General features: G+C 37.2%; 1 protein-coding gene across 8 annotated transcripts in view; it reads left to right on the top strand.

Moving 5' to 3' along the window:
- PTPN13 (protein tyrosine phosphatase non-receptor type 13) overlaps positions 1–13690 on the top strand; it is a 113285-nt gene extending 99595 nt beyond the window's left edge. For all 8 annotated transcript variants that reach the window (XM_054065827.1, XM_054065826.1, XM_054065832.1 and 5 more), the window contains 14 exons: positions 83–293; positions 1148–1218; positions 2778–2839; positions 3537–3693; positions 4010–4186; positions 5477–5559; positions 6743–6798; positions 7797–7900; positions 8622–8770; positions 9349–9439; positions 10151–10488; positions 11024–11239; positions 12068–12130; positions 12866–13690. In XM_054065827.1, coding sequence (XP_053921802.1) covers positions 83–293; positions 1148–1218; positions 2778–2839; positions 3537–3693; positions 4010–4186; positions 5477–5559; positions 6743–6798; positions 7797–7900; positions 8622–8770; positions 9349–9439; positions 10151–10488; positions 11024–11239; positions 12068–12130; positions 12866–12946 — 1859 coding nt within the window. In that variant the 3' untranslated portion in view covers positions 12947–13690. The remainder of the gene's footprint in view (positions 1–82; positions 294–1147; positions 1219–2777; positions 2840–3536; positions 3694–4009; positions 4187–5476; positions 5560–6742; positions 6799–7796; positions 7901–8621; positions 8771–9348; positions 9440–10150; positions 10489–11023; positions 11240–12067; positions 12131–12865) is intronic.
- The last annotated feature ends 875 nt before the right edge of the window (positions 13691–14565 follow it).

Raw genomic sequence — 14565 nt, 5'->3', positions numbered from 1 at the left:
TTGCTCTAAAGCAAACTTTTTCCTTTCAATTACAAAGAGACAACTTGACTTTTTTTTTTTTTAACCCCTTTTTCCTGCAAAGGTTTGTTGTTATCAGGAGGTCATGACAGCCTCTACCAAGTTGTGTATATTAGTGACATTCTCCCCAGATCAGTTGCTGCCAAAGAGGGGAGTCTCCATGCACTAGATATTATCCATTATATTAACGGCGTAAGCACACAAGGAATGACACTGAAAGAAGCTGAAAGAATGCTGGGAACATACCTTCCGAAAGTGGTGCTCAAAGCGACCAGGTATGTTTTGGAAGTAAATGCTTTTTGTTTTTTTCACAGTTGTGAAATATATGGGTAAAACATTCCTGGTATGGCAACTAAAAAGAAGTGACACCACAGAAGAAGTCTGTAAATTTGCAGGTTTTGTGCTTTAGTGGAGCTGAAGTGTACGGAGTACTTGCTGTGCTTTGTGCTTCTTGGGGAGGCAAGGCCATGTCCAGCTATGAAGTGCAAATATTCAAAATATCATTTTCAAAATAACAGCTTATTTAAATACAATCACTCATTTTTCTTAAAACTACTACTGAAAGCTCTATAATCATAAAAAAGAGATAAAATATCTTGGGTGTTAAATATTCTACTGTCACGAGATGTCCCAGCACTCTGGTGAAAGTTGAAACCCTATCGCACAGATCCTGTTGCGCTGCTGTGATCCTTGCTGCTTTTCTTATGGCAGCAGCCTCAAAAACTCTCGAGATTACTCTGTTTTAATATCTAACCGGGACTGAAATGTTCACTTCATTTTTTTTTTTTACGTCTTCCAGACATGACTATCATTCTTTCCTCCCTCCCTCCCTCCCTCCCATTTTTCTTACCACTCTGTTTTATCCCAGAAGTGCAAACAGTTGCAAAGTCCTGAGACTGCAGGGTTGAATCTTTTTGTCAGGGTCTAGAAGGAAAGTCCAGCTCTAATGAACTCTTTGGTGCTCCCTGAAGTAGGAACTAATGTAACTTAATCTTTGTCCTTGAATATTTTAATTATTCCAAAACCATTGTAATAGAAAGCATGATTAGCAGTTTTATCTCAATATCTGATGATTACCGTGATTTATTTATTTTTTAATAAAAATTTCTGTAAATCTTTCTTTTCATAGAGATGGTCATGCAGTGCTTCCAAAACCCAAAAGCCCTGATAGCTCAAATCCATGGCCAGTGAAAGCTGATGGTAAGATTTGCTTGCTTATTGCAAGTGAAATGCATGTGTTTATAAAGACGAAGAAACTGATATGGGCCTTAAAATGCCATCCTAGTCCAGTGGCTGCACTAGAGGTCCACTTAGTGACATCAGTTACAGCAGGTGTTGCTTAAACTTTCTTTTAAAAGCTTCACAAAAAAAATTCAACATAGTCTTTTTATGATTCTATTTCTGTTGTAGTTTAGAAATCCTCTCTAATATCAAGCCTAAGACTTTCAAGGAGTTAAAAAAATTCAATCAGTCATCCTAGTCATCATTAATAATAATGCTATTGTTTCCTCGGACCAGATATAAAAATAGCAATTTGTTATATTTGAAAGGGCTTCAGGTCTCCTCTTGGAGCCCTATTTGATTTTATTACTCCCCTCCAGTTTGTTTACATCTCTGCTGTTTTCAAGAGCGGTGTGCGGTGGCTCACTGTTGCCAAGCAGACAGGGAAAATTATCTCCAGGGTTGTGTAGACAGCATTCCTGTTAATACATCCTGAGTGAGATTAACTTCCTTTTGCTAAATGGTTCTTTGTTCACTCAGACTCAGGATCCTTTAACACCTGCATTTGCTTTGGTGCAGAGCAACTGCTTGTGTGGTTGCTTACCATCTTAAGCACTTGCTTTTTCTTTATGATGTGGCACTTTGCATTTGTTTTGATTCAACATAGTCTTGTTTTTCATGCTTCCTTTAATGTATCTAGATAACTTTGAGTATTCATCTTGCCTTATGAAGTGATTGCAACTCTTGCAGTTTAGTGTTGCTCACATACTTTCCAAGTATGCTACATGTTTTGTTTCAATAAAAAGAATAGTCAGGATTCACTAGGAAAAAGCCTTGTGACCAAATCTTGGAAGATGGCACTTAAAACTGCTTTCCTGTAGATGAGTTATTATGCATAGTTTCACAACAAGTTATAAGGTTGCTCTTGCTCTTCAGTTATTTCATCTACAGGTTTCTACATTTGTAAAAGCTTAATCTATATGAAAATCCAGAGCTTCACTAGTAGCTAGGTATACAGCATCTACGAGTTCCAGTTTCTGCATTTATTGTACTAGTAATGGGTTGCCTAGGATCAGGGGTGGTATCTGATATCATAGTATCACTGTATTGCTCTTTTCTTCACCAAGAAGGGGAAGGTACTTTTGAACAAGGACACAGATATCAGATGATGTTTAAAAAATAAAGTTAGTGATAGATGATTGTGGGGTTGTGTTTTGTGCATTCCAAGGAAAATGCCTTGTTTCCCAAAGGTGCATGTTTCCTCTGTATGTTATTAACCTATTTGTCAACATTTCTCTTTGCTTAGAGTTAGCTACTCGTATTAGCAGTCATGCTTTCTGATCCCATTGAATGTAACATTGAAAAAGCCATTATGAAGTATAGTCCATCATCCAGCAACCAGGCAGGCAGGAATGTTATAAATTTCATAACATAATATTAAATACCTTGTTTCTTTTATAAAAACAATTAATGGGGGTTAATTTAATTTCTATGAAAAAGTTGCTGCAAAGTTTTTGGTTTTTCCTGTTTTTGTTTAGACTGTTCCTGTGATGATCCCTGTGATGAAACAGAGAAGACAACTGATGCTGACAGGCCCAATGTAAATATTCTTCTATTGTGCCTATTATCATTAACCAGAGAAAAGCATCTACTTTACATATATTTTTTAAAATAAATTACTTTCATTATCAGATTGTTTAATTAATTGTGCAAACCCATCGTTGTCAGTTGGCGTGAATAAGCAGTGCTCGTAATAAATACACAAGTTTTTTAAATTCATCTTCTTTCTTGAAACTGTTTTATTGAAAGACAAATGGTCTTATGACAAGGATGCTATGGTCTTATAAGAAGACTATGATCCAGAGAACTCCATTCTTTTCACAGTTTGTGCAGATGCTTATGTGTTACATTTACTAGATGGTTTTCTTTCTTTTTTCTCCCCTTTGTTTTTTTCTGAGATGATGTGTTCTGGGACCAAAAGTATTGAAGCCTGCATATGTTTTATAGAGGTTATAATAATGTTAAATTCTACTATGTGTTCTCTTGTAGTAGTTGCTTCTTCATCACCATGTGGGGTTTTTTTTAATTGCTTTAAAAAAAATTTATTTGTTCTTTTCATGTGAAACTTTTAACACACCTAAAAGCTGCCCACCCATCAGCCAGCTATCTCAAATGAGAATACAATTTGAACAGGGCTTTTTTATTTGTTGCTAAGTAGAGTGGTGAACTTCAAGGGTTGCTTCCTGCTTCAGCAAACTCTTTTCAGAACTAGTTTCTACTGTTCCTTGCTCTCCTAGGTAAATGGCAATGGTATCTTAGGATGTTCTCAAGCAAATGCAGAAAACAATATTTATCCCGTAAAAGGACTAATGAATCTCTCAGAATCCAGAGATGCTCCTTTCCCTGGTTTTACCAATCAGATGTCAGATTTTTCTAAGCACAGTGACAAATCAGGTAAGAGGAGGTGAGATGGGGGACAGTATTATTCAGCCTTTAGTGTTCAACTACCCAAGAATAGAGGAATTGATTAATAGGTTGAAATATGTCAGTGTTAGGCTGACAGTCAATTTTAGAAGATCCTTTGCTCTGCTTTAGAGGAATTGATGTTGGAAGTAGATTTCCAATGGAAATTGGATTCTGTGTTAGAAAAATTAAGGAAAGCCATGACAATGGCTAGAAATAATGCCATGGTGTCTGCTTCTTTTGTTTTTATTCCCCCCCCAACATCCTATATTGGGAAAACTTGTCATTTTATACTATTTCTCTTTAGAAACAGAGGTTCCAGACGATGAGTATTATGATGAGGATGATCACAATGAAGTTATCCAGTATCTGTTGGATGTTGTAGATGAGGAAGCCCAGAACCTCTTAAATCGTAATAATGTGCCTTCAGAGGCTCAGAGTATTCTACATCTCAAGAAGGCCACATCAGAAGATCGCCTGTCAGGTAACATGAGTCCTTAAAAAGGTATATCATTGACAGCAAAATACTTCTCAAAACAAGGTGCCAAGTAAGCTGTTTATTTGGCAAGAGGGAGAGTTGACATTGAATTGATGTGTGAACTGAAAGTTTCCCAAGAAAAACACACAGACAAGTGGTTAGTGATTCCAGTGAACTTCAGATGCAATTTAGTAAGTCAAGTTCTAGTTTAATAGATCTGGATTTTGCTTTAAGTAATCTGGGAAAATTAATTCCATTCTGGAATTGTCTCTTGAGTGGAGTTCATGTTGTTTAGGCATGCAGTTCTGCAACTTGCCACTAGCTGAAGCATTTCAATATTTCATTGGTTGCAGATTGCACAACTTGGAAATGTGTTTCAGAGCTCTCAAAACCAAATGATTTTCCAACCTGCTTTGCCTCGTTCAGAAACATTTTTTTCCAGTACCTGCTTCTGTCTGTACACTTCCAGTCCATCTCCTCAGCTTCAGTTGATAATAACTGAAATTTAGTGTAGAGTAGGATTTGTGGTTCCTTTATGGTGTCATACTATGTAAGTATGCTCTACAAGGTCAAGCAAGGTGCTTGCCACTCCTGTAGAAGTTCCTTCTACAACTCAAGATATAACTTCCAAATTATAATTATTTCAGCTTTTCTGCTGCTCTTCAAGTTCACTGGGTTATTGTCATTGGCTGTTGTGTTAGAAATCAAGAAACACTGAGGTTCTGGCTATGCCAGAATATGATTGGAGCTCCACTATTTCCAATTTCTTGTAACTAGGATCTACCCTTTGCAACTGAAGATTAATTGAATCCATGAGATACACCAACAGAGAACTACTGTAGCAGAGGGATACAAGTCATATTTTATCTGGCACATCTTAATTAGGTCTTGTTAATACAAAGAGCAAATGGAATCCTGGTTTAGACCTATTGCTGGTCCAAATGTAATTGAATTGCAGAAACCCTTTACATGGGAATCTGATAACTTATTAGCGGTAGCCTGTCCATCCATAATGCTGTGGCATGGATGTATTAGCTATGCAAACAACCCCATATGTATTGACAGCTGTTCCTGTTATAAAAGAAGGAAGCTGAAAGTCTGATTATTCTGTACAGTAGGACCTCTTTTTCACACACTGGTGTCAAAAGAGATTTGAAAGATGTTTCTTGGTTATTCTGGCACCTGTATTCCCAGTGTCGCACCAGACAGATGTAAGAGGATTCACATCTGTGAGAAGATGATTCCTGGATGTCTTTTGGTGTGTTTATGATGTGTGTACTGATTTTCCTATTCCAGAGGACATGAATGGAAAGCTGGCAGAAGATAAGTCAGAAGACACAGACTGTGATGGGTCTTCTTTACCTGAAGATTTTTCAGAGGTGGGACCGCAAGAAGCTGGCAGACATTTGTCCACTGAGATTGCTTTCTCAGATGGTCCTTCAGTTTATTATTTTCTTATTAACATAGAACTTGTGAAAATAACTTTATGTGTCCCTTAAATAGGAACATCTTTGTTGTTAGTAGCTTGTAAATGGTGTGCAAATATTTCTTTTAAAATAGTGTATGACTATTCAATCATAAATTAACTATATAAGTGAACAAAGTTATTTTGTTATTCTATACTGTGTAAAATACACTGTGATAAAAAACAACAGCTTTTTTTCAAAAAGGGTGATAGTTAATATTTCAGGTATTTAATATAAAAGATTTCCCTGATTTCTGCTCAAAGAAGGGAAGCAGTTGCAATGGATGCTGTGTAGACTTAAATTCCTTCTTCTTTTTGCTGGGATATGTTCATTAACTTGAATAATTTAGTTTTATCCTATATTATTGCATGTCTAGTTTTACACTAGATGCCCAGGTGTTTTCTCATTTCATATCAGAAGAATTCTATCTACCCAGCACATCCTAGCTGTTGCAGCTTTCTGTCCATTTAGTAGATCTGAGAGTCAAATTGGGAAACTGGTCCTGTGTCAGTGTGCTCTAGGAGATCCACGAGTAAAATTCTCTGAGTATGGCAGTGGAAACTTGCCAGCTGGCCTAATAAGTACAAATGGTTTTGAAGAGGTTTTTCTTGAAAGGAGGACCAAAATGCCTCCTTTTCTTGCTGAGTTTTCATCTATTGAGAAAGATGTGCGTAGCAGTACCTGTTGTTTAGAGGTAAAGCCCTGTTCTGTTCTACATAGGAGTGACGACTTGACAGGAGGCAGAAGTTTTCACTATCAAACTTAACCTCACAAAGGGTTTTTAAGTATTAGAAACAAAATAAGTCAACTGGAGAAAATTTAGGTGGCTTTACTGCTGCTATGAATCAGGAATGATTTTAAGACAGCATTTTGGCCTTGTTACAGTAGAGCGTTTTTCCAAGTGTTCAGTGTTCTTGTCCTCTGTTATTCTGGGCTAATGAGATGTCTAAAAGAGGAAAATCTGTCATTATGTGCCGCTTTGAACTTAATACCCTTTGGAAATAATCCATGTAACTGTTAATTGTTTAAAATTTACAATGGGTGAGTGTTATAAATATGTCCTTTTTACTGTGTTTTGAAATATTTCTTCCACCAGCCAACACATGTAAATGGTTGTGAAGACTGTTGTGAAGTAAAAGCTGTGCCAGAAAGGTAAGATTTCTTTTGTAGTGTTGCCCAAAAGCAAACCTATGAGGACTGAACTCTGAAGAGGGATACATTATAAGGAGAGGGAGGGGGAAAAAAGAACACCTCTAAACCAAAACAAACACAATAAAATAACTGTGCAATGTCTTTAATTGTTCTCTGCTTGTTATTGTTATTTAAAATTTTATAATTTGCCTGAATACTAGTCAGCTTTATGTGGTTCTCTATGCCCTAGTTCTGTTTATTCCTTTGATATGTGGTTACAAGGGTTGTGTTGTAGTGGCTCCAAATAACAATCTTTACAAGCTTCATTAATGTTAGTTCTTCTGATTTTAGAGCACAGAAGCTGAACCATACAGTTTCACTGGTCCATCTGTTCCCATTTGAGTGCTTGGGGCTTCTTGTTTTCACATGGAAAACTAAGAATGCTGGCCAAGTTACTAGCTGTCCCTTTGAGCCACCTTGAATTTTGGACATTTCCAAGGTTGTTTATGAAATAGTTTTAGTCCTTAGTCTAAGTGAAGCTTCAGTCAAAGTGTATATACTTCTTTTTATGTTTTGATTAAGATTCTGGAAATTTTGGATTGAGACTTAGCACAAGCAGCGACATTATGACCTAAAATACTTAATATGTTTATCACCATTGTCAAAAAAGCCAGAAAACTTGCAGTTGAAAATAGATATTCTAGTGTATAGGTAGTGGATTAAGTGAATGGTACAAATCTCCTATTGAATGTTATTCTACTCTTTCAACTTTGATGAGTAGTTGCAGTGATAGTTATTACTAGATTTGTGGTTCTTTTTAACCTGTTACCTTTTTACCCGGCTGGAAATTCAGAAAAACAGGAAAAAAAACTTGTGGAGTTTTTTGAGATTACTGGTAAGGATCCAGTCCAGAAGTACTTGTAGCTATGAATTACTTTCTGGCAAATTTCTGTTAGATTGCATATGTGTTTGTTATTTCTGGGTGTTCTTTCTTACTTCCACATCTTGTTATCCTATAGATCTCCTCCACAACTGCCCTTGAGCCAAGCAGATGAAGATGAAATCACATGGGGAAGTGACGAACTACCGATTGAATCAGCCAGCCAAGAATGTGTAAATAAAGGCAAGAACTTTAACAAATCATTAGTGGAAAACTAAGGATCACATTAAATATGCAAAACGTCAGGAGTGAATTTTAAAATGTCCTGGATATGTTTTTAGGATGTAATGATGGGTACAATGGGAAATATAACAGCTCACCAACCCACCCAAAAGGATCTTTACAGCTTTGTGTAATAAATGTCTGAGAGTTAATAGGAACAAGTATTCACAGTGATGTGCCTCTAGTTGTAATAGAGTTGAAATCAGCTGAAATGCTTTATTCCATAGTACCTACCTGGCAAAAGCTGTGATATAGATGTTTGTGATCAGATAACTGTGCTATGTGCTTCACATGCCTAATTTGAACACAGAGTAGATGGCAATTTTTTTTCTTTATCTTGACTCTATCTTCCACTGCCTCTCAGTGTGGCAGAATGAAACACTACTCAATTTGATGCATTTGGCAGAATCTAGTCTTTACTTTTTTTAAACTCTTGGTTTATTAATTTTGTCGTTTCCTGGATTCATTAAAGCGGATTTTGCATCCTACTGGGTTTGTTAGTTAATTGCTTTTGTCTGTGCAGCTGAGAGTACAACTGTGCATTCTTTCTGGTGTATGGAGGATTCTAGAGAAAACAGTGGTAAAGAGCAACAAGGAAATCCAGCATGCACTACAGTTTACATTTCCCTAGTCTTAGCTGTTTATTTATTTATATTTATATCAATCAATCTTGTTCTGCTAGATTTCCCTTTAGGGACAAATGAGCAGATCTCTGCACTCCCTACTGTGAACGTTCTCCCTGGAGGCAAGTACTCAGGAGCCAAATTGAAGTCAGTGATCAGGATGTTGCGTGGATTGCTGGAACAGGGAGTCCCTTCTAAAGAGATTGAAGTGAGTAACTATTTTTTCTTTAAAGTCCTTTTTTCTAGTATGAAACAGAAATAGGATGGCGGGCTTGTCACTGCTTTAAATACCACAGTGCTTTAATTTGCAGCTCTAAAATGAAAAGACTTCTTTTGCCAAAGACTTCTCTCCCTGCCCCTACTAGCTGCTGAGAGATAAAATTAGTTTGAACTGGGAATGAATTCAAAAGGTTGTTTACATCTCTCTTATTTGTGGTAAGTTACCAAGTGAATATGATGTCAACAGACACAGACAAGTTAAATAGAGACTGCAAAGTCTTGCTGCAGAATGTGAAAACAGCCTTTCCGAAATCTTAAGTCAACCATGTTACAAGATCTCCTTTACTGGGTGAATGACATAAAATATTTACCGGATGGTAGGGTTTTTTTTTAATTTTGTTTCATTTTCTTAGCTATGTGAAATTGGATTCCTTCTTGTGACTGAATTATTTTGCAAGCCACATTAGAAATTTTTTTTTAAGCGATTCTGCCTGTTAAAGGCTTGGTTCCATAACTGCTCTTAATGCTTGTTACCATTCTAATGCATGTATAATTGCTTCTTTGCAGAACCTTCAGGAGTTAAAACCTTTGGATCAGTGTTTGATTGGACAAGCAAAGGAGAACAGGAAAAAGAACAGATATAAAAACATACTTCCTTGTAAGTCCTAACTAATATGAAGTTCACAGTTGATATTTTGTTGCCACCTGTATGGTCCAAGGAGTTTAGTCAGAACTGGCATGCTTTGATTCTCAATCCTAGTTCTGCTGCTGAGTAGGGGAAAAAACTGTCTGTGACTCATTTTCTACAAATTTAAAGCAAGTGTTTAGAAAACACTTTAAGACTGGAGAACAATACAATACTGTAGTAGGTAGGTTTGGATGTTCAGATTCTTCAGTTGTTTCAAGGGTCCTGTGTCTTAAATGAGGTACATATGGAGCCAGATGATTTTTTGGGTTTTATCCATGTGAAATTGGAAGACCAGACACGTATACTGTTTTCAGTAAATTTCCTGCAACAAAATTCTGTTCAGTAGGTGGGAGATGTGTGGCAAAGTGAGAACTGACAAAAGTTTGTTCTAAGTGGTTAATACTGAACCTCAGTTTCAGAGATGCTGCAGTTCAAATTGGATATCCTGCCTGTCTGCTGATTTAGATTTCTCCGTAGCCATCCTTTTCTTTATTCAAAGACAAGTACTAAATAGTATCCTAAAGCAAGTACTGTAGTGACTTTTGTTTTTTTAATAAGATCTGGAAGCATCTGTGTAGATAAATACTATGTGAGTGTGTATGGCTCAGCATCTCTATTGTATGAAGGTCTAATTATGTGCACACATAACACTGAGGTATTTTTATTGTATGGGGATTACAGATGATACCACTAGAGTACCTCTTGGGATTGAAGGTGGATACATCAATGCCAGCTTCATTCGCATGCCAGTGGGGAATGAAGAATTTGTTTACATTGCATGTCAAGGACCTCTCCCTACTACTGTAGCAGATTTCTGGCAAATGGTTTGGGAGCAAAAGTGTACTGTGATTGCCATGATGACTCAGGAGGTTGAAGGAGAAAAGATAAAATGCCAGCGTTACTGGCCAGATGTACTCAATAAAACCACCATGATAAATGATAGACTGCGGCTTGCACTTGTAAGACTCCAGCAGCTGAAGGGCTTTATCATTAGAGTGCTGCAGCTAGAAGAGATTCAGGTAAGCAAATCTCATTCTGTATGCTGAGAATTTTTTTCAGAGTGTTGGCAATTTTATCCTCATACTGCTGGCTTGCCTGCTTTCAATCACAGTGTCTACAAGAGGTAGGGCTGGGCTTCTCCTCTTTGCCCAGTGATCATTACTGGGCAACTCTTCTTCATTGCAGCTCATCCTGCTGTATGACTTTTATAGAAGGCAGTCCATGACACTATTTCATTATGCTCATGTGATTAAATTTTGGCTGCCTAGGTGACTTTGACCACAAACATATATAGGGACAGGAGATTCACTAATAATTTTAGTCGGGCTGGTTCATTCCTTTGTGTGATCAACTGAGTCTGCATAGTGAACCTTCAATTACTTCCTAGTTGTTTTCAGTTTAGCTCATTGTTTCTTTTGTTTCATATCAAATTACAAAACAACTTCATTGGGCAAAGCCCTCTTTCCTGAGACTGTTTCCTTTGAGAACTACCTTTTGTCTCTGTATTCTTCGCATGTATAACATTTTGTTATTATTGTTGGTTTTAAACCTCAGACAGGTGAAGCACGGCACATTTCCCATCTGAACTTCATCGCTTGGCCTGACCATGACACTCCTTCTCAACCAGATGACCTACTTACTTTTATCTCCTACATGCGGCATGTCCACAAATCAGGACCTATCATAACTCACTGCAGCGCAGGCATTGGACGATCAGGGACCCTTATTTGTATAGATGTTGTTCTGGGGTTAATCAGCAGAGACCTTGATGTGAGTACCCAAGAGAATAGGCTAAGCTGTGTTTTTGACTAGCAGGAAGTATGTTTTCCATTTGATCTATTCAATTCTTTAAAAAAAATTGCCATGCTTTTAAGAGTAGCATACTGGCCATGTCTTAATATAACATAAATCAGAGTGTAGAACAGTAATAACTGTGAAATGTCTCTTTGATCTGGGGGAGGAAAAGCTGTAATGCCCATTGGTTCTTTGGTTAGTGCAGGCAATCTTGTCAAGTACCCTGTTTGTTGACACATCAACAATCCAGCATTGTTAGATGCCACTTGAGACTAGGGTACTTCACAAGGACAGCTTCCTATTGTAGCAGACTTCTGGCATATCGCTTGGGAACAATAGTTTGTTGCCATGATAACATGGACAATTGAAGGAAAAGCTAAAACACCTGCCTTACCTAGCTTGATGTACTCAGTGGAATTGTCACGTTAAATGGCATTAGGTTTGAGAGTTGTGGCACTCAATTGATCCGAGGTCCATAAACTGTTGGAGGGCAGCTGAAAGCCAACCATATGTATCTGTTTAGGCAACTGAATCAAAAAGTCAGCATACAAACATCTCGGCTGGAGATGAGGGTATGTAAATTAACAGTTCCAGCACAACCAGGGATATGCTTTCTAGTGTGATCCAGAGGAGAGTGCTAGCTTTCTTATGTGCATGTCCTTCAGTGGCCTGGTGTAGCATATCTTTTTAGGAATGTGTAAAGATTTAGTGTACTTAGTTGGATTCATTGCTTTGATGCTGGGGATGTTTCCTTTATATGCATGTACATCTTTTTTGAATGTTTAAATTGTTTTGTTTTGGTAGTTTGACATCTCAGACCTGGTGCGCACAATGCGTCTGCAGAGACATGGGATGGTTCAGACAGAGGTAAGTCTGGCTTCCCCAGGTATGCACTAAAGGAAAGACACTGAAATTCTAACTGATATGCTAGGAAATTTTCTGTGATGCACACAGTAATTATTGTAGTGCCCTCTAATGCCATGTTTGTGTAGTGAGAATTAAAACAGATGCACAGCAGTGAGTAGCAGCATTTATTTAATGGTTATAAATGCAGGCAATTTTTAACATGCTGTGCTGTTTTGATCTGTGCTTAAAATAAAAGTTGGCTGTTTTAATCTTCAAAAGCAGAGCTTTTTTTGGCTAAAATCTGCAGTATAAACTGAAGAAGGCCCAACTGTAGCTGCTATAAACCACTGATGCTACCAGAGGTGTCTTGAAATCTCCTTTGGGAAGATATTCAGCCAGAAGTCAAATGAATGTTTAGAGAATGATCTAGAGTCAATTAACTTTACCTTGAGATGGGCATCACAAGGTTTTGTTAGAATCTGCACTTTTTCTTTGGATGTGAAGGAATTGTTATATCATAGGGTTGTTTCTTAAATTTTTTTTGTTGAAGAATTGTAGCATTCAAACAAATGTATTTGTTTGAAGTTAAAGTTGCATAGTTGTCCACTGTGGGGTTTTTATTTTGTGGGGTTTTTTATTTAACTGCAGAAGAGTATTGAAATAAAGCGCTGTACACCTGTGTAGCACAGATGAGAGTGAATTGCTTAGGTTCTGCAAGCATTTTTCACGTGTTCTGTGATTTCCTTTCCCTTGCAGGATCAGTACATTTTCTGCTACCAGGTTGTCCTTTATGTCCTCAATCTTCTCCAAAATAAAGAACATCAGAGAGGCAAATAAAACACTGAAGCAGAAGGAAGAAAGGAGGTCCAGAGGCTCTCACATGTTTTCTTTGTTCTGCCAATTGTTTTCCAGTCCCTTTCTTCAGTTGTTGTCAAGTGTCTTTTCTATAAAGTTTCTCCATCATTCCAGATAAGATATATAATTGTAAGGAAAAGGGATAACTCCTACAATACCACTAATGTCCTCAGCCCCATGGACATGTGAGATTTTTGTATAACAGTAAATAATATTTAATAAAGCTGCATTTTTTGCGGCTTCCTTAATATGTGATAAAATAGTGAAATAGAGATATTTTTAATTTAAAAAAAAAAAAAGAAGAAAAAGTAATCTTATCATACTTCCCACCGTTCTGCAACCGTTTTGGGATATTTGTTTCTTATGGAGTAGGGGAGTGGGAGGGATGAGGCAGTATTTTTATCCTGGCAAACTTTATTTCGAAGGCATTTTACTAGTCTGTTTTAAAAGCTTGTTTATGGCACAGAATTTTTACCCTTTTAGTACAGTTACGGCCATTTTATAGAAGGTATCTTGAAATCAGCATTTAAGCTTTAAGAGATGCCTGCTAGCATAAGGATAGTAGTGAATGTTTACTGTAAGTACCACAGTTAATGATGTTTGCTTTTTAGTGTTTCATGTATATATTTATATACTTTTACAAAAAGCTGAATTATCAGGTGCCTAATCTTATAACTGATTAGGCATCTCTACTCTGTAAATAAAAAATAAACCTAACATACACTGATCAGTGGGTATTTTTTGTGTCCTTGTGACTGATTTTTTTTTCGTGGCCTTAAATGGTATCCTTCATTGTGGTTGCTGCATTTCTAAGAAAATTGCAACAAAAGGGCTGTCCATGTTTTAAATTTTCAATGTCTTTCTGTTCTTGAGTGTCCTTTTAATTAAACCTCCAGAGCTATCTGGAGAGTTTCAACACTGGTGAAAGGAAGAGAATATTTTCTTTCCTTTCTTGCTTTTCAGCGTCGCTAGGCATTAAGACCTCTATAACATTTTTGAGGTGTGCTTAGATTTGGATGCTGTGGCAGTGATCTGACAACAATGTAATCTACTCTGCTTGAAGCAACCAGGTTTGAGGTGGGAGCCAGAATATCACGTTCTGAGTAACTCGGTGTTTTAGTGATATTATAAACAGTCGAAACTGTCACAAAAGGAAATCTTCATTTTATGCTCTATGGGAACCTCGGATGATGAATAACTGCCACCAGACAGCCCAGGGTACCATTCAGGAGTGGCTTGAGCAGTATTCCTATCCCAGTAGTCCTTACCAGAACTGAAGTTTGTGACTTGTGCTGTCAGGAAAGCTGTAAGAGCACTAATTTGACACCATTCCGCATTGCAATGATGGAAATAAGTTCAGAGGCTTTTTATTATCCAAAGTTTTCACTCTTTTATAAATTGTAGCCCACAGTGTTCTGGTGTCCCAAAACTGTGAAGCAGTCATGGTCTTCCTTGTTTAGTGGTGTTCTAACTAGCAATACCATGACTTAAAAAAGGAAGAGTCTTTTTCACTTGTCCTAGTAATACTATGATTTTTATTCCCTCTAGCATACCAGCACATTTGAAAAAATGTGCCTTTTTCACAGCAATGTAGTTTGAGG

This window comes from Cuculus canorus, chromosome 4 (genome assembly GCF_017976375.1).
Source record: "Cuculus canorus isolate bCucCan1 chromosome 4, bCucCan1.pri, whole genome shotgun sequence".
In the NCBI taxonomy this organism is placed as follows: Eukaryota; Metazoa; Chordata; class Aves; order Cuculiformes; family Cuculidae; genus Cuculus; species Cuculus canorus.
The sequence above is the reverse complement of the archived record's forward strand: the minus strand, read 5'-3'. Positions and strand labels throughout refer to the sequence as shown.